The sequence below is a fragment of the Capra hircus genome, chromosome 18 (assembly GCF_001704415.2).
Source record: "Capra hircus breed San Clemente chromosome 18, ASM170441v1, whole genome shotgun sequence".
NCBI lineage: Eukaryota > Metazoa > Chordata > Mammalia > Artiodactyla > Bovidae > Capra > Capra hircus.
In genome coordinates, this window is record NC_030825.1 from 25,788,876 (window position 1) to 25,813,688 (window position 24,813).

The window sequence follows — 24,813 nt, forward strand, 5'->3', positions numbered from 1 at the left end:
AGAGCATTGCACAATTCCTTTGCACAGCCAGCAACAGCAAACCTCCTTGCCTGCAGGCAGCCCCTGCCATTGGGGGCAGGGGTGCTGGGAAGGACTTTGACCATAAATTCTCTCTACTTCACTGTATAACAAAGCAGGCTCATAAAAACCACAATCGTATTTTCAAGCCAGGACTGCAACAGAGGCCCAGGGCAACACCTAATTTGGTTCCTAGAACCCAACAAGTTGTGAACTCATTTTCTCAGTTGAGACGGAACTACGTAGTGGGGCAGAGGTGGAGACTGATTTCAGGACTTTGGGTAGGAATGTAACCCAAGAGCTGACAAAAAGCAGGCCTGCCTGAGTCCAAAGATGCTAGGACGGCCTCATTAGCGGCAGCACAGACCTGCAAGGGCTGGGCTCTGGAAGACAGCATGGCAGATCGGATGGGAGGCCCAGGGAGTTCTAACCCCAAATGTAGGTATGCTGACTGGTATACACATGACAGAGCAACAGGACCCCTCCAACTCTGGAATGTCTGCTCAGTTATGAACCAAGGTGTGACCCTATACAAGTCTTCCAGATAACCTCTGAGTCTCACTTTCTTCAACTCTAAAATGGGGATAACCAGGGACTTCTCGGAGTGGTCCAATGTCTAACAAGACTCTGTGCTCCCAAAGCAAGGGGCCCGGATTCTACCCCCGTTCAGGGGACTAGATCCCACATGCCACAACTAAAGATCCTGCATGCCACAATGACGACTAGGATCAGTCAGATTAAAAAAATAAAAAAGAATTAAAATAGGGATAACCAGTAACCTGCTACCAGCAAGAGTTAAGCTGATCCTATACTGGGTTAGTTGCTCAGTCATGTCCAATTCTTTGGACCCCATGGACTTGGGCCCACCAGGCTCCTCTGTCCATGGGATTCTCCAGGCAAGAATACTGGAGTGGGTTGCCATTTCCTTCTCCAGGGAATCTTCCTGACCCAGGGATCCAACGCAGGCCTCCTGCACTGCAGGCAGATTCTTTACCATCTGAGCCACCAGGGAAGTCCAATCATGTTTATTAAACATCTTAAATAATAAATGTTCAAGAAACGTTATTTCCTTCTCCCCATTGGCTTCTTCCAACCCTTCCTTGGAATATTCTCTCTGGGGAAGTTAAGGGAGAAATGGGAGCACACTCATTCTTGCTCTGATGTTAGCTAGCCATGGGAACCTGGACAGTCACTCCCTTCTCTAGGCCTTACAATCTATAAGAAAACATTAGAATTTAAATAAAAATTAAGTAAGGTTGATGAATACAAAATCAATACACAAAACCAACTGTTATTTCCGTACACCAGCAACAGATACAAAATGCAATTCAAATGCTTCTACCATCACCTTAGGAAGGAAGGCTTTCCAATCAAAAGACCAGACTTGCTATGGTTGCTGCCAAAAACATGTTGGCTGACCTGTATTCCTATCTGGAGCAGGGAGAGTCTGGGACTGAGGAAAGGGGAGAAGACCATCGTAAATATCAAGTATCTAGCTATAAATTTAACAGAAAGTATGTAAGCCCTCTATGGGAAACCTTATAAATATTTTAGGAGAAATTATGACAATCTAAATAAGTGGTGAAATGTCACACACTCATAGATCAGGAGGACTCAAGATGTAAAGATATCAATTCTACCCAGAATAGAAAGAAAGCAAGAAATACAAATCAAAATTCCAACAGCAGTATGTGTGTGTGTGTTACATAAATTGATTTTAACATTTACATGCAAACATAAAGGACTGAGAACAGCCAAACCACTCACAAAGACCAAGGTGGGCGGGGGGAGGGGGGGGTGGATTTACTAAACCAAATATCCAGACTTGCTATAAAGCTACAGTAATCAAGATAGTGTGGCAACGGCCTAGGAATTAAGAGTCTGATGGACTGGAACAGAGAGTCAAGAAACAGGCCCCTGTGTACACAAACATCTGACATATGACAGAGGTGGTTATTCAGATCAGTGACCGAAAAAAACCTCTCTTTTTCAACACGTGTTGCTGGGACAAATGGGTATCCATTCAGGGGGAAAAAAATGAAACTGGAACCCTATCTTATACCATACACAAGAATCAATTACAGATGAATTGAGCACCAAAATATGGAAGGAAAAAGCTTCCAAGCTTTTTGAAGAGGAAGAGAAAGTAAGTTTTGTCATCTCTAGGTAAAACACAGATCTCTTAAACAGGACACAAAAAATACTAACCCAAAAGAGGAAGACTGAAAAATCTAACATTAAAAATAAGAATTTTGAGGCTTCTTCTTTTGTCACTGAGCCCTAGGAGCTCAGTGGTTAAGAATCCACCTGCCAGTGGAAGAGATACAGGTTTGATCTGTGATCCAGGAAGATCCCAAATCCCCAGGAGCACCACAACTCCTGAGCCTGTGTTCCAGAGCCCAGGGGCCTCAACTCCTGAGCTCATGCTCTGCAACAAGGGAAGCCACCACAATGAGAAGCCCGCACACTGCAGCTAGAGAGCAGCCCCTGCTCGCCACAACTAGACAAAAGCCCCCATAACAGTGAAGACGCAGCACAGCCAAAAACAAACAGGGTGTTTTTAAAAAGAACCTTTCTAAAAACTCATAATACATCATTAACAAAGTGAAAGGACAAAGGGAGGTAATATTTACATGAATAAAACTGGAAAAGGACTACTCTCCAGAACATATAAAGAACTCCTACAAATTAATGAGAAAAATACAACCTAAGTTTTAAAAAAGAAACAAGAATAGGGTGCGTCACAGAAAAGGAAATCCAATGTCCAATAAATATATGACAAGCTGTTCTAACCTGTACTAACCTCATTAGTAGAGCATGTAAAGTAAAACCACAATGAAATACTATCAACTAGGCAAAAAATTTAAAAGTTTGACAATACCAAATACTGGCAAGGATTTAGAACAACAGGAATTCTCTCTGCTAGTGCAAATGTAAAATGGAATAACCACTATGGAAACCACTGTGGCATTATCTAATATAGCTGAAGATTTCCAGCAATTCCACTTCAAATAACCATTTACAAATGTAGGTGCCTCAGGATATAAATCTACATGGGTATTCACAGCAGCATCCTTCACAATTGCCCCAAACTCAAAATAACCCAAAGGCACATCAACAGTAGAATGGATAAATAAACTGCAGGGTCTTCAGAGCTGGTATATAATGGTATATGTTGTACACCAGTGAACTGAATAATATCTGGCAAGTTCATGAGTATACACAAGTATTTGTGAATGCCACATAGAAAATTATAAATATTTGGGAGAAAATGCTATAAAATACTACACAGCAATAAAAATGAACTATAGCTATGTACGACAACTTGAGTAAACATCACAAACACAATGTTGAAGGAAAGCTGCAACTTAACACATAACAGTAGGAGTCCGACTAGGCCAAAAGCAGGTAAAAAGAAACTTTACGATAAGAAGATGCACGCATGGGTGACACACTATACAAAAAGCAAGGGAACGTCGTGGAAGTCGAGGCAGTGGGGAGTGGGGGAGAGCTGCGACTGAGCAGGTGTATCTGCGGATCTTCTTTACACGAGTGCATGCTTTCCAAAAGCTCGTTAAGCATGAAAGATTAATGCGTATTTTGTATATGTATTGATCTATGTCATGACAAAAGTGTTTTTGCCAAAGAAAGAAAATAATTCAACATTACATCCTCCAGAAGCCTTTCCATACTTCAAAGCTACTTAGGTGCTCCCTCAGCACCCTTCACCTCTCAGCTGGCTGTGAGGCCAATGAACTTAAGGGCATCTCTGCCCTTGAGGGCAACCATGGAGCCTGTCTTGGCTCACCACTGTATCCTGTGCATACGTGGAGCACGCAGTGCACGCCCAATAAATATCTGCCAACCTAACCAATGACTGCACTAAAGGACCTGTGCTGGTAAAAAACGAATCAGCTCCCTCCCTCACTGTTGGTGGGAATGTAAACTGATATAGCCGTTAGGGAAAACAATGTGGAGATTCCTTAAAAAACTAGGAATAAACCTACTATATCATCCTACAACCCCACTACTGGGCATATACCATGAGAAAACCATAATTCTAAAAGACACATGCCCTCCAATGTTCACTGCAACAATATTTATAATAGCCAGGATATGGAGGCAACCTAGATGTCCGTCAACAGATGAACGGATAAGGGAGTTGTGGTACATTTATACAAGGAAATATTACTCAGTCATTAAAAAGGAATAAATTTGAGTCAGTTGAAGTGAGGTGGATGAACCTAAAGCCTCTTATTCAGAGTGAAGTAAGTCAGAAAGAGAAAAACAAGTATTGTATATTAACATATATATATGGAATCTAGAAAAATGGTACCGATGAACCTAGTCAAGAACAAACGTGTGGACACAGTGGGGGAAGATGAGCATAGGACGGACTGAGAAAGCGGCACAGATATATATATGTTATCATGTGTAAAATAGTGGGAAGTTGCTAAATAACACAGGAAGTCCAGTCTGGCACTCTGTATTGACCTAGAGGGGTATAATTATGACTGATTCGAGTGTTGTATGGCAGAAACCAACACAAAATTGTAAACTAATTTTCCACCAATTAAAAATATAAATGTAAAAAATTTAAAAAGTAATTAGCTCTGGACAAACCAATTAAAAACCAGAAAGAAGGTACTAATGTGATGGAAGAAGAGGCACACCCGAAGGGAGAAAAACCAGGCTCTGGCTCTGTTGTGTCCTGGCCATATCGTCTTAAAAAAATCACTTTTTTTCACGAGGCACTAGTGGTAAAGAATCACCTGCCAATGAAGGAGACACAAGAGACTCGGGTTTGATCCCTGGGTCAAGAAGAAGCCTGGAGTCGTAAATGACAACCTACTCCAGTATTCTTGCCTGGAAAATTCCATGGACAGAGGAGCCTGGTGGATTTCAGTCCATGGGGTCGCAAAGTCGGACACAACTGAGCAAGCACGCACTGATGGCCTATATGGGCTCTCTCGCCTCACCTCTCTCACTGATAGTAAAAATACTATGACCATCTAAGGAACTTCAACATTATGCTAAATGCTTTTAGCTGTGTTGCTGCATTTAATCCTTACAGTATATCTGCAATGTGTTTAATTTTTTTTTTTAATCTCTTTTTAATGATTCGGACACTAAGGTTCAGAGAGATTAAATAATTTCCCCCAAAGTACATGATCGCCAACAAATGGCAAAGCCAAGATCTCCAAAATTCATGCTTTCCTGATAGTGCTATACTTTCACCTCAGTTTTTTCATCTGTAAAATGGGGATACGGGAATGTCTGTGCAGCCTGACAAGACTGTTGTAAGGCTCAAAGGTGATAGCGAGTGTCGAAGCAGCCTGTAAACTCAAGAGTGCCACTGAAAGGTAAGGGGTGTAATGGGTAGTAAGCATTTGCCATGGGCCCACACAAAAGCAGCAGACGCTTTCCACCCACACTGCGCTTTCAAACCAGTTTTAAAGGAAAGCTATGTGAACAGGAAAACTAGGAACACACATCAATAAACTGACTTACGGAAGCCTTCAGGAACAGCACACAATATAGGCTCAGTTGTAAGACCAGCGGTGGGTGTACTGCTTGCGCTGTGCAAGCCTGGCTCTGTCGTTCAACAGCCACATAGCAATGGAGCCAGATGGATTTTGTTACAGCTTACTGCGATTCTTTTCTCCCCCTTAATTAATAACTGGGTTTTTTTTTTTTTTTTTGACTGTGCCATGTAGCATGCCAGATCTTAGTTCCCTGACTAGTTCCATGCCCCCTGAAGTGGAAATACGGAATCCTAACCACTGCACGGCCGGTGGATTCCTTAAAAAAAAATGGACATTTTACAAGTCAGATTTACTGAAGTATAACTTGCTTACAGAAAATTCACTCTTTTGGGGGTAGATAGTTTGATGGGTTTTGGTAAACATATACAATTGTGTAACCATCAATTGAGAGAGTAGTTTCTCTCACCTCCCAAAGTTCCCTTGTTTCCCCTCAGAGTCAATCTTCCTCTCCTATCATCCCTAGAAACCATTGATGTGATGTCTGTCACTATGGTTTTGCTTTTTCCAGAATGCAGAGGAATTTTTTTTTTAATATGTACATCATGTCAAGTTGTCCCACGTTTTAAGGCCCCCAGGGCATTCTGAAACCCAAATGCTTCTCCCTGGCTTGCCTGGTGGCTCCTCGCAGCTTCTTTAATCCCATTTTATGCCACGTTTTCTTCCCTGTGGTCCAGCCTCCCTGGCTGCCTTTTTGCTCATTTCTGCCCCAGGGCCTTTGCATATGTTCTTCCCTCTTCCTCAGCCCTTTCCTGACCAGCTCTCTTTCCCTTATCTCCTCTAACCACTCTCCACTGTTCAAGCCCAGCTTCTTCTACTGGAATTTATCACTACATGAAACGACCTTGCTTATTCACTTACTTGTCTACCCCCCTTCTCTAAAGCTGAAAGATCCTTAAAGACAGGGAGACTGTTGATTTTAGAGAACAGAGAACAGAGTTAAGAGCTCTGTTCTTAGAAACTTAGAAAACGCCAACCCATGATTGGTCTTCCATTGGTATTCATAGAATGAACACATGTGTGCTGAAGAAATAGAGACTGGTGAGGTCTGTGTGACTGAAACTCTAAGATGATTCAAAGAAGAAACAGACTTTCTATTTGGTAGGAGGGCTGGCCACAACTCTGAACCAGGGTCTCCCTACTGCCATTCTACCGTCCTTTCCCCAAAGGCCCCAGTGATGCAGTCACAAAGTGCCTGGGACACAGAGCCAGGCCCCTCCCATTCTGGCCCTTTGGTTCCCTCAGGCTTGTTCCTCTCCTGAGGCTGGGGTCCCTCCAACTCCTCTTTGCCTACTTGGCTGGAACTATCCCCCCACAGCCAGCTCAGACTCATGGTCCTTTTTTCTCCCACCCATGTGCATTCAAAGAGACGGGGACACCAGGGGTTATTCTGTCTTACACTCTTCCCCTTGGAAGAGCCTCACAGGACCCTGGTCCTACAAACCCTGACAGTATTACGAGACAAATTCCTGCCTCGCAGGGCCCCACGCTCTCAGTGGAGTACACACGTGGATGCAACACGCCCTGGTGTCCACAGTTCCCTGAGCTGATGTCCCAGTTTTTGGTCTCAGTTAGCACTGCAGTTCTGAGAGCTTGATTTTGTTATAATTTATTATCTCAGTTGAGGGTGGCCAAGGGAGAAGGCAGGGGATTCCTTTACCACAAGAACATCTGTTCTGCTGGACAGCAAAATTTAAATTATGACCTCGAGACTTGAGCAGAAGCTTATAGATCATTCCGTCCAGTTTCCTAATTTTATTATCTTTTTAAGATTCACTTATGTTTTGGCTGCTCTGGGTCTTCACTGCTCTGCGTGAGCTTTCTCTAGTTGCGGCAACCGGGGACTACTCTGTACTTGCGGTGCGTGGGCCTCTCACTGCGGTGGCTTCTCTCGTTGCAGAGCACACACAGGCTCTGTCTAGGGTGACCGGGCCTCAGCACTTGCGGCTTCAGCAGCTGCGGCTCCCAGGACCTAGAGCACAGGCTCCATAGCTGTTTGCACAGGTGCTCCTCGGCATGTGGGGCCTTCCCAGACAAGGGACCAAGCCCACGTCCCTTGCATTGCAAGGCGGTTTCGTAACCACTGGACCACCAGGGAAGCCCCAGTTTCCTAATTTTATATATGAAGGTACTAAGTCCCAGAGATGTGCAGGAACTTGCCTGAGGCCTCCAAGCCAAACAGGGACAGAGCTGGGGTCAAACTTGTCTTTAATCCCAGTTCAGCCTTATCTCCACCCAAAAATGTTCTTTCAATTTGGCGTTTATCCCTTCCCCTCCATTGAAACTGCTCTTTCCAAGGCCAGTAATAGCCTCAATCCAGAGAAGGCAATGGCACCCCACTCCAGTACTCTTGCCTGGAAAATCCCATGGACAGAGCAACCTGGTGGGCTGCGGTCCATGGGGTCGCTAGGAGTCGGACACGACTGAGCAACTTCACTTTCACTTTTCACTTTCATGGATCGGAGAAGGAAATGGCAACCCACTCCAGTGTTCTTGCCTGGAGAATCCCAGGGACAGGGGAGCCTGGTGGGTTGCCGTCTATGGGGTCGCACAGAGTCGGACACAACTGAAGCGACTTAGCAGCATCAGCAGAAGAAATAGCCTCAATCAACAAATTCTGGATTGGCCAAAAATTCAATTGCGTTTTTCCTTTACATCTTATGGAAAAACTCAAACGAACTTTTTGGCCCACCCAATACAATGGTCTGTTCTCAGTCTTCACCTAATGGGGCAATGCCATGAACAGAACACACCACACAGAACTTCCTGCAGCACACATGGCGTGGTCTCCTTGCACACATGGCGTGGTCTCCTTGCACTCCTCTGGGGACCTCCAGCCCCTTTCCCGGGGAACCTACCTCCGTGTCTGTCAAAGACAGGTGCCTCTGCATCTGTCAAAGGCTTCACCTCCACAATAGGGGAGGCTCCTTCCCTGAGAGCCCTTCTCTCCATCTGCAGACTCTCTCCAGGGACACTGCACCCACTGACTCTCATGGTCTTACCACGCAGGTCAGCCCAGCCCCACTCTCCTTCTAGACCTGACCTCTCTTCTAAATGGCAGAATGACTTCCCCAAGAAAACTGGGAACACAAACGTCATCTGGGAAGGACCTGAAATTCGTACCGGTGGTCTGACTTGCCATCTTTCTCCTACCACTTCCCTCCCTACTCCTATGCCTCCTAACTTGATGGCATAACTAAGTTCTATCATCCAGGTTCCAAACTGGGGGGACTTCTCAGATCTATTCTTCTTTCCCCATGTCCAACTGGACACCAGGTCTCAACTATTCTGCCAAAATCTCTCCTGCACCCAATTCCTCATTGCCTCTCCTAGCGATCCTCTAGTGCAGACTACAGAATTTTTCTCTCTCTGCTTTTAAGCCTCTTTTCTGGTGTCCCTCTTCAAGCTCTCCCAACTTGGCACCCTACTACCCTACCATGTAGGGAGAAGGTTAGTGTCCCTACCATGGATTCAGTGTACCCTGAAGCCAAGTGTGCAGGGAAGCCTACAACCCAGCTCCACTCACCCTTTACACACTTCTCCTCACATCCCCCCCAACCCCAATTCCAGTCACACAGGACTGCCCTATCCCCATGACAGCAGCCTGCATGTTCGAGCTGTGCTTTTGTGCTCTAGCTCATACTGTTTCGTCTTCCTGGAGGACCTTATCCATTTTCAAAATGGTTTTGGTTGTAAAGGAGAGGATTCCAGCTCAAATTAGTCTATGTAAAGAAGACGGAATTTATTGGTTCACATAACTGTCCGGTGCATAGAGCCAGCTTCAGAGACTGCTATAATAATATTTAAATGTCTTTCTGGCTTCCCTTCTCTCCTTTCCTCTTTCTCTCCATTCCCCCATATCCTGAAGTCTCTCCCACAATAGGTAAGCTTCCTTTCTGCAGAGAGTAATGCAGATGTGGAAACATGGCCGCAGATAGCTCCGGGCTACCATCAATTCAATCTGGTGAGGACCTTGCTGGGGTCCCAGCGGAAGAGCTCCTTTCACACAGGGACTGTAAAATCCCAGAGAAGGACTCTGGCCGACCTGGACTGAGTCACACCCCATCCTCTGGGCCAGGGGTATGGGATTTTGTGAACGGCAAGGTCTGGTCACATGCCCATTTCTATCAGCAGTGATAGCAGCTCTCATTTCTCTACCTGGTGCCTCCAGGCTTCATCCTGAGCCCTTGTCTGAATCAAACTCCACTTTTGCCTCTTCTGTGCACTGACTTGTCTCCTCTAACTCTCTGAGGGCAGGAATTGGATCCCTAGGCGAACAGTTTAAGACGTCACTCCAAGGTGTGACTCCAGAAAACTTTCACAGTCTGCAATTACTATGTCCAATTATTTGTTTATGAAGTGGTGGCCTCATTCCCCTGGGGCAGACTTGCTCACTACCAAATCTCCAAGCACCTGAAACAGTGCCTAACACACAACCGGTGCTGGATAAATATTGAGTAAATGAACATATTAGCGGTTTGAACAGAGATTACCAGCCTTTGGTGTTTGTTAAATGAGCACCGCTGCTTTTTAATTCTCCCTACTTTACAGAGAAAAACAAATGACAAGGCAGGAACTCCAACTTTTTGTTCCCACCATCCCACCCCCAAATTTCTGTATACACTCCTCGTGCTTATGATCTTTCTGTCAGTCTCAGGAGAAGGGATGTGAGTTCATGTCCAGATCAAGTTGCTCATCCTGACTCTGCACTTTCTCCCTGACCATCCTCTCTGGGCTCTGCCCCTCCTACCACTTCCTCCTTCCTCTACCTTCCACATCCCCCTCAGTCTGGGCTCTTTCTTTACGGGTTCTCAGTGGATCCAAGTCCCTCCACGGGAGCCAAATGAAGTCAAATAAACCCTCCCCAAGCCCCACTACCTCTCTCCTCCCTTCTGTCTCTGCCCTTCCTTATATAGCTCCAATTTCTTTTCCAAGACTCCACTTCTGGCCTCAACTTCCTCAGTCCCACTTGCTTAACCCCACTGCATTTTGGCTTTTCTCCCACCATTCTATTGAAACTGTTCTTGCCACGGTCACTGCCAACTTTCCAGACCCAGAGGGCATCTGCCAGTCTTCCTCATATTTGACTGTTGCAGTATCTAACTCAACTAACCATTTCCTCGCCTTCTTGAAACTGTTCTCTTCCTTGGCTCCCATGATACTGCTTTCTCTTGGTTTTTCTTTTCCATCTCTTGGCTCCCTCCTTGCTGGTTTCCATCATAGGCTCCTCTCCCTAGATGGTCCTCCGTTTCTGGAACTGCGTCAGGGGCGGTCTGTGCGCATCCTGTGCCTTCTCTCCCTCTCTCACTCCGCCGGGTGAGATTACCAGCCCCCGTGGCTCTCACTGCCCGCAAGCACCACAGAATTCCAAACTGACCCTTCTCCTCAGGTGCACCCTATTTCCTCATCCACTATCCAACCGCCTGCCTGCCAGGGATCTCCACTTAGCCTATCCACAAGAATCATCAACATGACCAAATAAGTCAGCGTTTTTCTCCCCGAGCCTTCCCTCTTCCTCCTTCATTTCTCCATCTCAGGGACTGGCACTACCAACCCACCAGTGGCCCAAGGCAGGAATCCTGGACTCATTTTTGTGTACAGCCTTTAAAATGTACAGCCCCCTCAATACCATTCCAATTGATCATCCAAAAAAATTCAATTATTCCACTGTGCAAATAGCTCTTAAATCTGTCTCCTTTTTTCACCTCCTGCTACCACTGCTTTAGTTTAGTTCTTAAACTCTTCCCTGCTGGATCACAGTCACAGAAATAACTTTCCATCTGGTCTCCCAACCTTAGAACCTGACTCCTTCCAGTCACACAGGTGATCTTTCTAACGTGCAAAGTCATCCTGCCACCCATTTCTTTAAAACCTTCTGGTTCTTGAAAGTTCTCATCACAAGGTTAAAAAAAAACAAAAAAACAAACAACTAACTCTGCATGGTGATGGATGTTAAGTAGGCTTACTGTGGTGATCATTCTGCAACACATACAAATACTGAATCATTTCACTGTATAGTTGAAACTAGTATAATGTCATGTCAGTTAAACTTCAATTAAAAAAAAAAAAGACCCTTTGCTGGCATCTCATTATATTGAGAATAAAATTCAAAGTCCTCGGTACAAGGACCTTCACAAGAGATCTGTCTCATCTGTCATCCTCCGTCTCTTGACACTCCTTTCATATACGGTGCTCAAATCACACCAAATTATTCCACATCCCAACATGTTCCACATGGCGACATAGCTCAGTATCTTCTTGGATGCTGGTCCATCTGCCTGGCATTCCTGTCCTCCACCTGCTAACTACCACTCATCAAGACTGAGCCCACGTGGCATTTCTCTTGGCCAATGTCCCTGAACCTCCCGCCTAGAGAAGGTACCCTCTGTTCTCCCACAGCCTCATGACACTTCCTGCTCTGAAGTAGAAGTGTCTTTTACACGTATCTTCCTTTTGACTGAGTTCTGCAAGAGCAGGGACTAAGACCTTCCTCCATACCTCCATATATATGTCTAACTCATACCTGGTGCTCAGTAAATGCTTCTGGGTGAGCAGATGGATGGATGGATATCCTATTATCCTGTTTTTCTCTTCTCTGACCACTTCCTTCCACCAGAGTCAGAGCCTTCAGTGGCAGTTCCTCTCTGCTGTCACCTACTAAAGGCCCACACTTCTGAGGCTGGAATGGAAATTATTTCAGGAGCTGTCCAGATGGTGGTTAGGGAGCACTGAGAATCAATGTGATATGCCATGGTGACCACCACCTCCAGAAGGGATCCAGCACCAACCAAGCACTTGCTCTTCTCTCAGCCACTGACCTCAACCAAGGCTCATGCCACCCCATCTGCTGATGGTACAGTGTCCCAGACTGCCAGCTCTCTATTGCCCATACAAGCAGTGATCTAGTAACAGCTGTGCAGGGTTAGAATAGAATGGATACAGGTTTTGGAGTTAGACAAATCATGATCTTAACATATTGCTGTCACCTACTAAGCTGTGTGACCTTGAGTAAGTCACCTAGCTTCTCTGTGCCTCACTTTCTTATCTGTAACATGGGACTGATGACTATTTCATCATGGGTTGATGAGAAGAAACAAATGAAGATAACAGGGGACTGAAAATGATGAACACAATTTAAGACCAAAGGCTTTCAATACTATTATTCAGTCCTATGTAGAAATGAGTTCACATTCTTTGCATGCCTCAGTTCTTTCTCTTTCTTAAATTAACATTTATTAAGCATCTCTTTTGTGCCAGACACTGGGCTCAGTGCTGTATGATGGGCAAAAATAAGTCACCATTCCTTCTCTTAGGGAGCTCTGGTAGGGAGGGGATACCCAGACTAGGAAGGGAGACAGACACATCAACATCTAATTAATGTGTAATAAATATTAGTGCTCTACGATTCTGAAGGCAGGTGGCCCAGGTTGATCTTACAGCATGGGAAAGTTGTTCCGATAAGTAACAGTTTTCCACAGAAAACTTATCTGCTGGTCAAGCCATCAGCAGAGAATCCAGGGTAAATTCTTGGCCATGGACCTCTATCCTTATATATATTATTCCCCTTTTCTCCATTCTTGGTTGAGAAATCAAGTGAGCAGGGGGACAAAATCAGGGTACTGACTATTAGCCTTGCAGGATTTTATTTTTGGTGCTATAAGAAGCACAACGTTTTCCCTCTTTTCCATAAAGAAATTAGAACTAAAGATGGCTCCGCAGATAAAAAGCTGTGGGTGGTAAACACTCCCACTATTCTCCCCCTGCATTTCAGGCTTCTAGGTTTCTCTTTGCAGTTACTGAGCTAGAAACCTGAAAGAAGCCTGAGAAATTCTAGCCCATATCCTAAGGAAGAGATGAACAGACAGACTCAGAGGGGCTAAATGACTTGCCCAAAGTCAAGCTAGAGAAGGAACCAAAATTAAAACACAGCCCTCCTGACCCTACCCTTTACCCCTTCTACAAATCCCTCGACTTCATGGCGCTTGAGCACCTGAACTTGGGCAGGTTCCTTCTTGTCTATGCAGCCATCCCATCTCGGGTAGAAGCCAGGGCTGTCTCTTTTGCTAAGCATCCTGGAAGCCACAGACAAACCACTTCTTCCTCTGACATGTCACTGGGTTCCTCCTCCCAGAAACATCTTGTTTTTCAATCACAGGATACTTTCAGATCCTCCTCTTTGGTTTGAGAAGCATGTCTGCATGAAAAGTTTGGTTAGAGGTGGTTTTCTCTAAATGCCTTTCAGGACTCTGACTTTCCTGGCTGACAAAGCTTTGTGGTTGAGGTTGCTATTCTGCAATTATCTTGGCCTTAAGAGAGCTTTCATGGGTACCCCCAACCCCTACTCAGGAGGGAGCCAGAATTGATTCTTCTATGTTTAGAACCTTGCATCAAAGACCTCAAGACCCTGAACTTAGAGGTAATTCCCAGTTTCCTTGACCACTTAGAACAGAAAAGGAGCTTGGGGCAGCACTGGGCCAACTACTCGACAAAACGGGGCCCCCAGAGAGGCAGGAGCAGAGCGACTTGTCTCGACTCCTGGTCCAGTGCTCTCTTCCACTCCCTGTAACATCACTCCAGCCTCCTGGGCTGAAGCAGCTGCGGCTTCAAAAATGTCACATCACTTATGACAACACAGTTAGTTATATAACTGACGCTGCAGAGCAGGCAAGGGGAAAAAGGCCTGAGCGTGAACCACAGCACCCCTGTTCTGGCTCTCCGGCAAGCTATGGCCCACATCCTTGAGAATTCCATATGGGAAGGAAACACCCACTCATCAATCAAAGGAATCAAAACTGTAGCTGACATTTGTAAGATGATTTCTCAAAAACTGTTATAAGGGCATTTCATATATTGCATCCCTTAATGCTTACAACCCTGTTAGTTATTTTTACTGTCCACCCCATTTCACATGGAAGAAAACTGGGGCACAAAAACTGAAGTTTAAGAGCAGGCATCTAGTGAGTGGTAGAGTCAAGATATGAAGTCAAGCAGCCTGGTTACAGAGTCCAAGCTGCTAACCACCTCTCGGTTTTAAAAACCAGCTAAACCACTTTTCTCAACAGGAACCTTACCTATCTCTTTGAACCTGTAGAAGGCCACTGCTCCTTCCTCCTGCCATTTCTCAAGAGATTTCTTTCCTATCCACTACTGTGCATGAATGAGAGACACAAAATAAAATAAGAATGTGATACTGGTTGGAATAAATTCTTAGAATGGAGTTTGAGCACTTTAAAGCTTTTTATGGCAATGCAATCAATAAAGTGAGGTGAAGTGCTCTTCATATAGCATCTGCTAGCCATTTTAAAATCCATGTAGTATGTGTTTAAATATATTCAAAAATTAAAAAAAATTTTTTCAAAATCAAAATTTGTTCTTTGCTAGTGTCAAATTCTGGAGTAATCCTTTCAAAAAAAATTTTTTTTTCAGTTTGAAATCATCTCAGCAGTTTGTCTACTGTCTTTTGGATTGAAATGTGCTCTTGTGATCATGGTCTGTCTAGATTTCTAAGGAATGTGAGATTGAAAACACCTGGAGAGAGGAAACCAAGTCCCTGAATTAGATGGATGGAACATACATCAGAAAAATAAGACCTTCTTCTGCTCATATTAAATCTCCAGTGTTAACAGGCCCTGTGAGCTGCAGAAAAATGTAAATGAACCTGTCCTTAGCAGGTGTGGCTAAGATGCACAATATAATCTGGGGAGCTCCAAGCACTTAAAAAAAAAAAAAAAGTCCTCTAACTCTGGGCACTATAAACCTAATCTAGCCCTACAATAGAGACTAGAAATTCTGGATTTCTCTGGAGTCTTGTCAATCTTGTATGAAGTTTCATCCATTTAATCTCATCGGCAACACCCTTTCAATAAGCACACGGGTTCAATTTCAGAATCCGACAGGTGACAGAGGTTCAAGAATTCCACAGCTGATTCCTGAGGAGATCAGGTGGACTGTGGGCTACTCTTCTGGCAGGAAGGTCTGCTGGTGTTTACAGCTCAGTGAACAGTAAGGAGGAAGAGAGCACCATCCATCAGCAAAAGAGAATGCTTCTGCTACTTGATCTGACATTCTGTTTGCTCTCACAATGTCTCCAGAGAGCAAAGTGCATCCATTTGGATAAACATGGAGACAGGAGGAAGGGGAGGGCGAGCAGAGCAGCCAAAGAGATGATTGCAGAAACAAGTTCACAGATCTAGAAGAGCAGCTCTCAGGGGAATGCTGCCTCAACATGGGACCCGTTGGGGATGTGCAGGAAACGCCCTTCCAGACCACTGTACTTTTACCGACGGTTCCAAGTTGCTACTCATCTCCACTCACGCCTGCCACTTAGCAGGTGCCAAACAGCAGTGTGTTGAATGAACACAGGCTTGCCCTGAACCCAAGCCAAACAATCCACACCCGAATCACAAAGTCAGAGTCAGCTGGTAGGAGGAAACTACCAGCTTTCGGCAATCTTAAAATCGCCTTCCCTGTCTGGTAGGGTCTGTCCTCAGAATCGCTTCCTACTGTAAGGGCAGGGCTATTTGTATGAGCAATGACATCTTTACCAGGCAAATCCATAAGTTGTGATTTACTAATGGCACTGAGCAAGCACCTTGGAAAAGAACACACATCCAAAGTGTTCCACTTTACTGCATCCATCTACATAAAGCTTACCAGCTAGCAAGCCATGCCTCATTGCCACCTTCGGACTCTCTAGCTCCCCTAAAAATTCACTAAATGCTCTAGAGACAACAGATAGCCCAAACAGGACATCAGAGAAAGCTCAACACCTCAAATGAGGACAAACTGTGGTGCCCGCAGCTACTTCACGGTTCATTTCACATTTTCATCAGGTAGACAGTCCAAGTAGTTGTCAATGTTTGTTCAGAATGGGAAGTTGCTTAAAGGGATTATGTTGATTCCACATATAATGCCCTGAGAGAGTTCTTTGGGAGGGTTTGGTGATTAATTAAAATTAACACTTATTGTTAAAACTTTGATTAGTCTCAATAAAAGTCCCCTGACTGCAAAAATGACGAGGCTGTATCACAGGTGAGGTCATGACCTCCTAACAGGCAAAATTATTTAAAATGCTGCACACAAAAAAGTCACTGATTACTCATGGTATGTATAAAATGTATTTTGCTATCTCAATGATCACTGCTTATTTCTCAGTACAGAAATGTTCTGGATTATCTGACAGAGAACTACCAAACACTGGTTCACGATCACATGTGCTCTGCTGTGCTTAAGTCCCTCAGTCATGTTTGACTCTTTGTGACCCCATGGACTATTGCCCGCCAAGCTCCTCTGTCCACAGGGATTCTCCAGGCAAGAATACTGGAGTGAATTGCTATGCCCTTCTCCAGGGGATCTTCCCAACCCAGGGATCAAACCCAGGTCTCCCACAATGCAGGCAGATTCTTTATCATCTGAGTCACCAGACAAGCTCAAGAATACTGGAGTGGGTAGCCTATCCCTTCTCCAGGGGATCTTCCTGATCTAGGAATCAAACCTGGGTCTCTTGCATTGCAGGTGGATTCTTTACCCGCCGAGTTACCAGAGAAGCCCACTCATGAAAGGGGAGGTGGGGGGAATAAAACCTAGCAAGCTATATTCAAATGCAAATTTTAAGAAAGTATTAGGGATCAGGGTTTTCAATGACAATCTAACCTGTGGCATCTCTTGGTGGATGCACATTTCCCACTGCAAAATGTCAGGCAAAAGAATTTCAAAGATCAGTCTCCCTGCACTGATATCCTAAGCTGATATGGGTGTTAACACTTTGTTCTAAGCAGCATCTGCAGCCAGGCTTTTCCATACAATTTCAGTTAGCAGGGGCATACATGGAAGTCTCGTCCTTCTTATAATCAGCATGCCATAAGACGGATAAGAAGGTAGGCTGAATAGAGTGGCTCTTTACTCTTTTGGAAATGCTGACTTCAAAGAATCTAGAGATGTTTCCCTATCAATAGTCTTCTCAATGCAAAAGGCTGAGCCATTAGACCCTAGTCCCTGTTAGGAAGTTATCAGGTTCTCACAGGACATCACCCACAGAGAACGCGCTAACTGCCTTTGCCCAGGTGAAATAAAACAGCATCCTGATTAACTCCTAAGTATGGTCTGATAGGTTGGTCACCCATTGTGTTGCCCAGGCAAGCCCAAAATTGCACTCTGTAAACGCCACCTAGATTTTCAGGGCCAGCCCCACCCAGAAAACAGTACAGTTCTCCTGACTCAACTGATGCTCAGCCAAGTGGTGATCTGGAAAATCACCTCTTCGAGGGAGGACTCACAGGAATTTGTCACTAGGATACAGTGACACCAATCCCACATTTTGTGGTTAATAAAACAAGTTCTGCATCCAGCTTGGCACAAGGCCCTGATCTGATTTATTTCAAGCCGAGCTGGAGGGCTCATAGGAAGAGCAGCCATTCATGAATGCTTCAGCAGGACACGGCGCAGGTACCCTAGCTGCAAAATTTAGGTGGGCCAGAAATCTTTCTGACTGACCTTTTGTGAGCAAACTCTGCTCACTTTCTAGACAGAACTGATGTATTTTAGAAAATATACTCACAGTTTTACCTACAAAAATCTCAACTTTGCCTGATCTTTCTCCAAAAAGGCGTCCTGTGGGATGATGGGGGGGGGGGGGGAGGGGGGTAGGATCGGGGGAGTGCAGGGAAAAGAGAAAAAGTGCCAGGTCATCTGATTTAACCATCCGAAACATCTAATGCTTGATTTTTTTTAAATTGTTTTTCTCTCGTGTAACCAACTATAAGTCCCTTAAGACTTTTCCAGGGAAGTCTAAATACAGCCTTCATTACACAATTAGGAATTTTCATTCTAAAATGGCACACCTATCTCCTTGGAAAGCGTGGCTCTCTTTGAATAAAAAAGGAAAGGTACCCTTCAGGGAAGTCGGTATATATTTTTACACTTCTTATTAAATCAGCCTAGTTTATGGGGCTTGTTCAGGAAAAGCAGGTAAGGAGTTGCTTTGGCAGATGCAAAGTTAATTTCCAGACTGGAGCCTACCCGTCATTTTATCCCCTCTCCCTTCACCCGAGTGGTTCCGAAAGCCTTCGGTCCCCTCGTCGAAGAAGCTCGGCTCTCTCCGCCGGGGCCCCAGCTCGGTTCCGAACACTGCCGAGTCCCTCCGAGCCCCGCGCCCAGAATCCGCCGAGCCGAGCCGAGCGCCACCGAGCTGAGCCTCATCGACTTTTCCGGCCTCGGCTGGGCGCTGTCCACCACTCGCAGCGCCTGAAACCTCACCCCGCTCCGGTGGCTGGGGCTTCTACCCGGCTTCAAGTCGGCCACTGCAGATTACAGAGTTCTGAAGTTTTGAAATGTCCCCCGCTGGGAGAAAGGTGTGGTGCTGCTTGCATCTACCGACCTGCAAGAGCTCCTGGCAGATGCAATATGCACCTTGTTGCAAAGTGCAATTCCCCAGGCCCCGCCTCCCCATCCATTTGGGTTGCACAAGCTCCAGAGAAGCCCCAGGCCAAATTACCCATAGCTCAGTGGGGTGCGGCAAGCCGAGGGGCCTCTGCAAAGAAAGCCCCAGGGAGCTCTAGAACAAAAATAAGAACATGTCAAGCCGACGGGAGAAATTGTCTCCGAGTCGCTACTCCCTACCATCATGGCGCCTCCTAGAACCCGCTTGTCATGCCTGTTACACATGCAAGATTTTTTGCATATTGGTTTTGAAATCGCAAGCATGCTTCGTCCCTGTCTCCCACCCACCTTTCTGCGAAAGGGGTTTTTATTTTCCATTATTTTCCTACGGGATGCAATTACTTCGGCTATTCTGTCAAGTTGAAAAATAATCATTTTTGTTTACTGCACAGCAACCCCTAATTAGGAGCTGTGTGTGCACGAAGGTGTCACAGCAAAGCGACGTGGAATCTTCGCTAAACGGTCTTAACGAACTCCTCCGTCCCGAACTGACAAGACAACGGAAGCAGCAGGGCCAGGAGGCCCGAGGCGCACTCCCTTTTCCTAAAGACACCCCCTCCCCAAGCAAAGCTGCCTGTGGGCTCACCAGGAACTGCTAACCAGGAGTGGATGGGGCAAGAAGCCCGGGAGTATAGCAAGGAGGGGCGAGGCTCCTTACTGAGCAAGTGTGAAAAGGAAGGAATATCCCATTTTGTTTTAATTTTCAACCATCACTCAAATCCACCTCCAGTTAATTAGGAGGGGAAACTGATATCTAAGGCAGAAGGGGGTGGTGTGGCAAGTGGGGCCTGAAATCCGCATTGTGGGTAGATTACATGGAACACAGCCTATGCAGAGTGTAAATAACTACATTGATAAAGGCCAGAGAGTGAACGAAAACTGCCAGTGTCAGGAGAGCAAAGGCTGGGAAGGTGGGGGAGAAGGAAGGGGCAGCAAGGGGCGGGCATTTAACCTCACATCCAGCGTCCTATCTTCCACCTCTACCTTGGATACATCTGTGCCAGTCTCATTCGATTCGAAGTCCACCCCTGCCCCTACCACATGCCCCTTCCCCCAACCTTCGTCTTTTTGAGGTGAGGGGGCAGAAACCACAGCCTCTAATTCAGCACCAAATCCATGAACAGCAGACACCTGATACTCCACCCCAGCCTAGGGCTGGGTCCCCTCCATGTTTTTGCCAAGTTCAAAAATCACTGCCCCAGGAGAAGAGCAGGGGTAAATGGGATTATGGATGTAGAGTGGGCGGAGGGGGGTGGAAGAAGGAGAGAGAGATATGCAGAATGAAACAGAGACACAGAAACAGAAATGGAGGCAGCCATACACAGGAAACGTCCCACAAACAAGAGTAATGACCATAATCATGCCAATAATGTGATGTTCTGATCAATATGGCGGACATTGTCATTCATACAACTACAGGCGCTCCCCTTCCCTCCACCCCCTTGGGGAGAAAAAAAAAACACCCACCCCGGCAGCTGGGGTGGAGGACCCAGAACCAACGCAGGGCCTGGTAGAGGGGAGTCAAATTCAGGGGCGTGTGTGTGTGTGTGTGTGTGTGTGTGTGTGTACACGAATTAAAAACCGGGCCTGGAGAGTGATGTGAAGTGAACAAGGTAATAAAATTCATTTTAAAAATTACGCTTAATAAAAGTACAAATCCCAATACCACAGGGACTTACTTCATCTGCTTCACAATGGTGCTTTTTCCTGATTCTCCAGCCCCTGTTGGGACAGACAGCGGGGGGGGGGAAATTGGTGAGTGTCAGCTTAGGGGAACGGGGCGGGGGGGGGGGCTGCAGGGGGAAGGGGGTAAGACATGCTAAAGAGTGGGCGATCGTGGGCACATCGTGGTGCCAACTCGCGGGCCAGGTCTCCCCAGGAGCGAGCGGGGTCGGGGGACTGGTTGGGGGGTGCAGAGTGGCCGGGGTCGAGGGATGGGGGTGGCAGCCCCGGTCCTTACCCAGCAGGAGTAATTTCACGTCTTTAGCGGCGCTGATGCCATCCTCTTTGAGGTTTTTCTCAATCGCCTTGCTCCGCTCGAGGGCGGCTCGCTCCTCTGCGCTCAGAGTACATCCCATGGTGGCCCCTTCCCTGCCACAGCCCGCACGACTCGGCTGGCACGGCTCCCCGGCTCGGCGCGCCCCCCACCCCCCCAAAGAGCAGAACCTGGGCTCAAAGGGGAAAAAATCACGATAGCCTCCCCTTGGCTGAAAACAAAAATGTCGAGAAACCAGAACCCCCCAAAAAGACAGCCTCTAACAAGCTCCCAGCCGCGGAGACTCGCGGCAGCTGGCGGGGCTCTGGGGGTGTCGAGGCGAAGGTGGCCGGGGTCTCGGGCTCCGGAACCGAGGGAGGAGGCGCCCGCGGTCCGAGGAGGCGCGGGCTGCAGGCACTGAGGCTTGTGCACGACCCAAAATAAATAAAATAATAGTCGAGGCAGGAGCCGGAGTCGGCGGAGGGTGGGGTGGGGGGGCAGGGTGGGTCCTTCTACCGCTGCTGCCGGAGGAGGAGGCGGCGCGGGGTGTGGAGGGAGTGAGTTAGGGGGTGCCGCTAGTGCATTTGCATCGCGGATCCTCCGCCGTTGGTGCGTCCGCGGCGCCTTCGCCGACCCCCGCGCGCTGGGCAGGGCTGGGCACGGGGCCGGGCCGGGGGGCAGGTCTCTAGCGGGAGGCGGCGTCGCTGTCTCCCAGAGCTCGCATCGCTCGACGGAGCCTACCGGAGAGAGAGGGAGAGCGAGAGGGAGCCGCGGGCAGCCAGGAGCTCGAGGGGGAGAGAGAGGAGAGAGGCTGGGAGGGAGGGGAGAAAAAAATGAAGGGAGAGCGAGCGAGCGAGCGCGCGCGCACAGGCCGGGAGGGGGGAACAAGCGAGCGCAGCGCGCGAGTGCGCCAGCGGCTCTGCGCACCCCGCACCGCCAGCCGCCCGCTGACGTCAGCAGGGCCGCGCGCCGGGCCCCCGGGACCGGGAGGGGCGGGGGGCGGGGGAGGCGCGCGCGTCGGGGCCCGCGTCAACTAGCGGCGGCGCGCGCGTGGCGCGGCCTCCCCTCCCCCCACTCCCCGCAAGGCCCGAGGCTCCCAGAGGTGGGCTCGTGCAGGCCTAGCGGGGGCGGGGCCGGGGGCCGGGCTCGCGCCGCGGCGCCCCTCCCCGCCCCCGCCTCCGCCCCGGCCCCACGCGCCGGCGGCCCCGGGCCTCTGGTCGATGGGAGCGCGGGGCTGGGTGGCCCGCGCCGCGGTCAGGTGGGTCCACTAGCTGCGGGCCGGCGCCGCCTCCCTGCCTCTCCCGTTTCTTCTCCATCTTGGCTCCGGCAGCTCACCTTCTTGGTTGCTCTCCTGCTGCTGGGGCCGTAACGGCTGAGGTCAGGTGGCCCCACTGAGGAGACGGTGGTTCTGAGGAAACCTGCGTTCCCTGTCATTCGCCCTTGAGGATTGGGGGCAGATTCGGATTTTTCGCTTCCTGCGTCCTACATTTATTGAGCACCTAGTATGTGAGAGAAGTAGGCTGTGAAGAGAGGAACACAGACGGTTAAGACAAAGACAGGGCCAGTTCTCAAGGAGCCTCTGCTTCCCTTTGCCCTCGCGGACCCTGCTCCGTGATTCCCGGACGAGGGGGCAGCACACGCGACAGTTCCCATGCTGAGAAGCTTTTCGATGGGCAGGACAGGTTTTCATGGAGTGATGCTTACTTCCTCAACACTTGCTTTTCTCATTTTGGAGGGTTTAGTTTGATTGTAGCCTATCTCCCAAAACACAGATAAGTTAAATGAATTTGAGTAAATTTTCGGTAAGAGAAGAGTTTCCTCCTCTTCCTGTTTTAAAATACTCCCCCATCTCTTTTTAAAATAAAAACCCAGAAACCTGGGTCAGTTAGTGTACAGCTCATGCAATACTGAGGAAACACGTACACGTCTCCAAGAGTTGGGCATATTCTGTGTGGTCTGGGTGATTTTGAAGAAACTATTAAATAGTTCTCACTGCACAAAATGGTTTTACAATCAGTTCCATCAGGCAGCCTCAGGGGCACTCCTAGAGAAAGGGGCCAATGGGAAAGATTGCATGGGGATAGGAGAGGCAGGCGGCCAGTGGAAAACGTGTTGTTGTTGTTTTTTTCCTAACAGTTGGGCATTTTTGTGGCTCTAAAAGCGAACTTGTTTGTTTCATTTCAACAATAGAAAAAACACCCCTGTTTTTAGAAACGTTACCCAACATAAAAATACGTTTGCAATGGGGAAAAAAAGGCAATTAAGGCCCACCCAGAAGAAAACATTTTCCCTCCTGTATTTTTCAGTTTGTTGTTTCCCAGTTTGGGTTTGCCTAATTCCACAAATAGCTATTTATGTCAAAAGTTGTATGTAATGTAATTTGAATATTTACACTTAGATCACATTTTACATGTTCTAGAAAACTAACAAAAGTCCCCTATAGAGAATTGTTTTATGAAGTAAATAACTTCCCTTCTTCCCCACCCCCACCCCTACCTTGTGTGTAAAGGAGGGGAGTTTAGGGGAAAAATATGGTTTCTTTAAAATCTGGGTGTCACTAAAAATCAGTCTCCCAGATTCAAACAGCTTAGCTAACCAACATTCTGTATAATTTGTTATTTCTTTTAAAGGTTGTTAGGATGATTATGCAGATCTATCAGATATAGGAAAAAAATTAAGCCACCTCACCCAGATTCTGCAGTCCCTGAAAACCTGCATCTGAAATAATGAAGAGGTAAGACCATAGCCATTTCTTTGTAAATGGTGGGTCATATTTTACATTTTAATGCTCCTTCATGTCAAGTAATTTTTATTTTAAGAACTTAGACTCTTGGGGCATTGTGGTTTATATGGTTGAATCAAACTGTCTTTGATTTTTGGTATATTTATTCCTTATTGGTGTCATACCTAGTATGGTGGAAATACAAACTTGTGTTTGTGTTTTTTCTTTACTCACTCAGTACTTATTAAGCACCTGCCTGCCATGAACAACGTGATGTTCTAGGCACTGTAGATGTTGTATTTCAGGTTTGTGTACACTGTTTTCTTTTCCTGGGTCACTTTGCATCTTAATAGCTGGGCTTCATAAAATACTAATAATAATCCACTTCACCTGTGTGGTGCTTTACAGCTTACAGAGCACTTTTATGAAAATTATCTCTTGTGATCCTTCCATGTAAACCTCAGTTAGGGACTGTGGTGTTGGAGCATCATGGCTGAGTGGAAAGAGCCTGGGCCCATATCAGCCTGGGTTCCCATTTTACAGCTGAGAAAACAGAGCCTCCAAGGGACTGAATAAATTGTTCAAGGTCATACAGTCATGAAGTACTAATCCAAGATTCCTTTTACAGGTTTGTGGACCATTTGAAAGATAACATTTTGCATGTACTTATTATATATATGTCTATATATGTAATGCTTCCTAGACTCACAGAAAGCTTACAACTCCAGAAACCAATCATATTCTGGTCTCCCTCGCCAAAAGAAGTGAGGATGACAACATCTCAGTTCTCAATGAATTATTAATGATTAGATAATGCCATACATGTTTAATTTGTCCACAGTTAATTCCTGTGGGAATGAGGAAATTAACAGTCCTAACATCAGGAGTAATCAGGGACAGATTTCACTTACTTTTATTTTATATGATCTTCGGAATTATTTCTCTGATTGTTACTGTTGACCAAAAGAATAATTTTCATTTACCCCACTTTAGATCAACTATAGCCTGTTCAGCATGTTTTTAATTTCAAAAGTATATGGTCAGCATATTTTATAACTCTCTCTAAAAGAAACAACAAAAGCCTACAATGAGTTGCTTTTATACATGTGGCTCCTAAC

At 46.6% G+C, this 24,813-nt stretch overlaps 1 protein-coding gene across 4 annotated transcripts in view; it reads right to left on the reverse strand.

Annotated features, from left to right (window-relative positions):
- GNAO1 (G protein subunit alpha o1) overlaps nucleotides 1-21,914 on the reverse strand; it is a 179,058-nt gene extending 157,144 nt beyond the window's left edge. For all 4 annotated transcript variants that reach the window (XM_018062013.1, XM_018062012.1, XM_018062015.1 and 1 more), the window contains exons 1-2: nucleotides 20,959-21,914; nucleotides 20,678-20,720 (exon numbers count right to left, since the gene is read on the reverse strand). In XM_018062013.1, coding sequence (XP_017917502.1) covers nucleotides 20,678-20,720; nucleotides 20,959-21,076 — 161 coding nt within the window. In that variant the 5' untranslated portion in view covers nucleotides 21,077-21,914. The remainder of the gene's footprint in view (nucleotides 1-20,677; nucleotides 20,721-20,958) is intronic.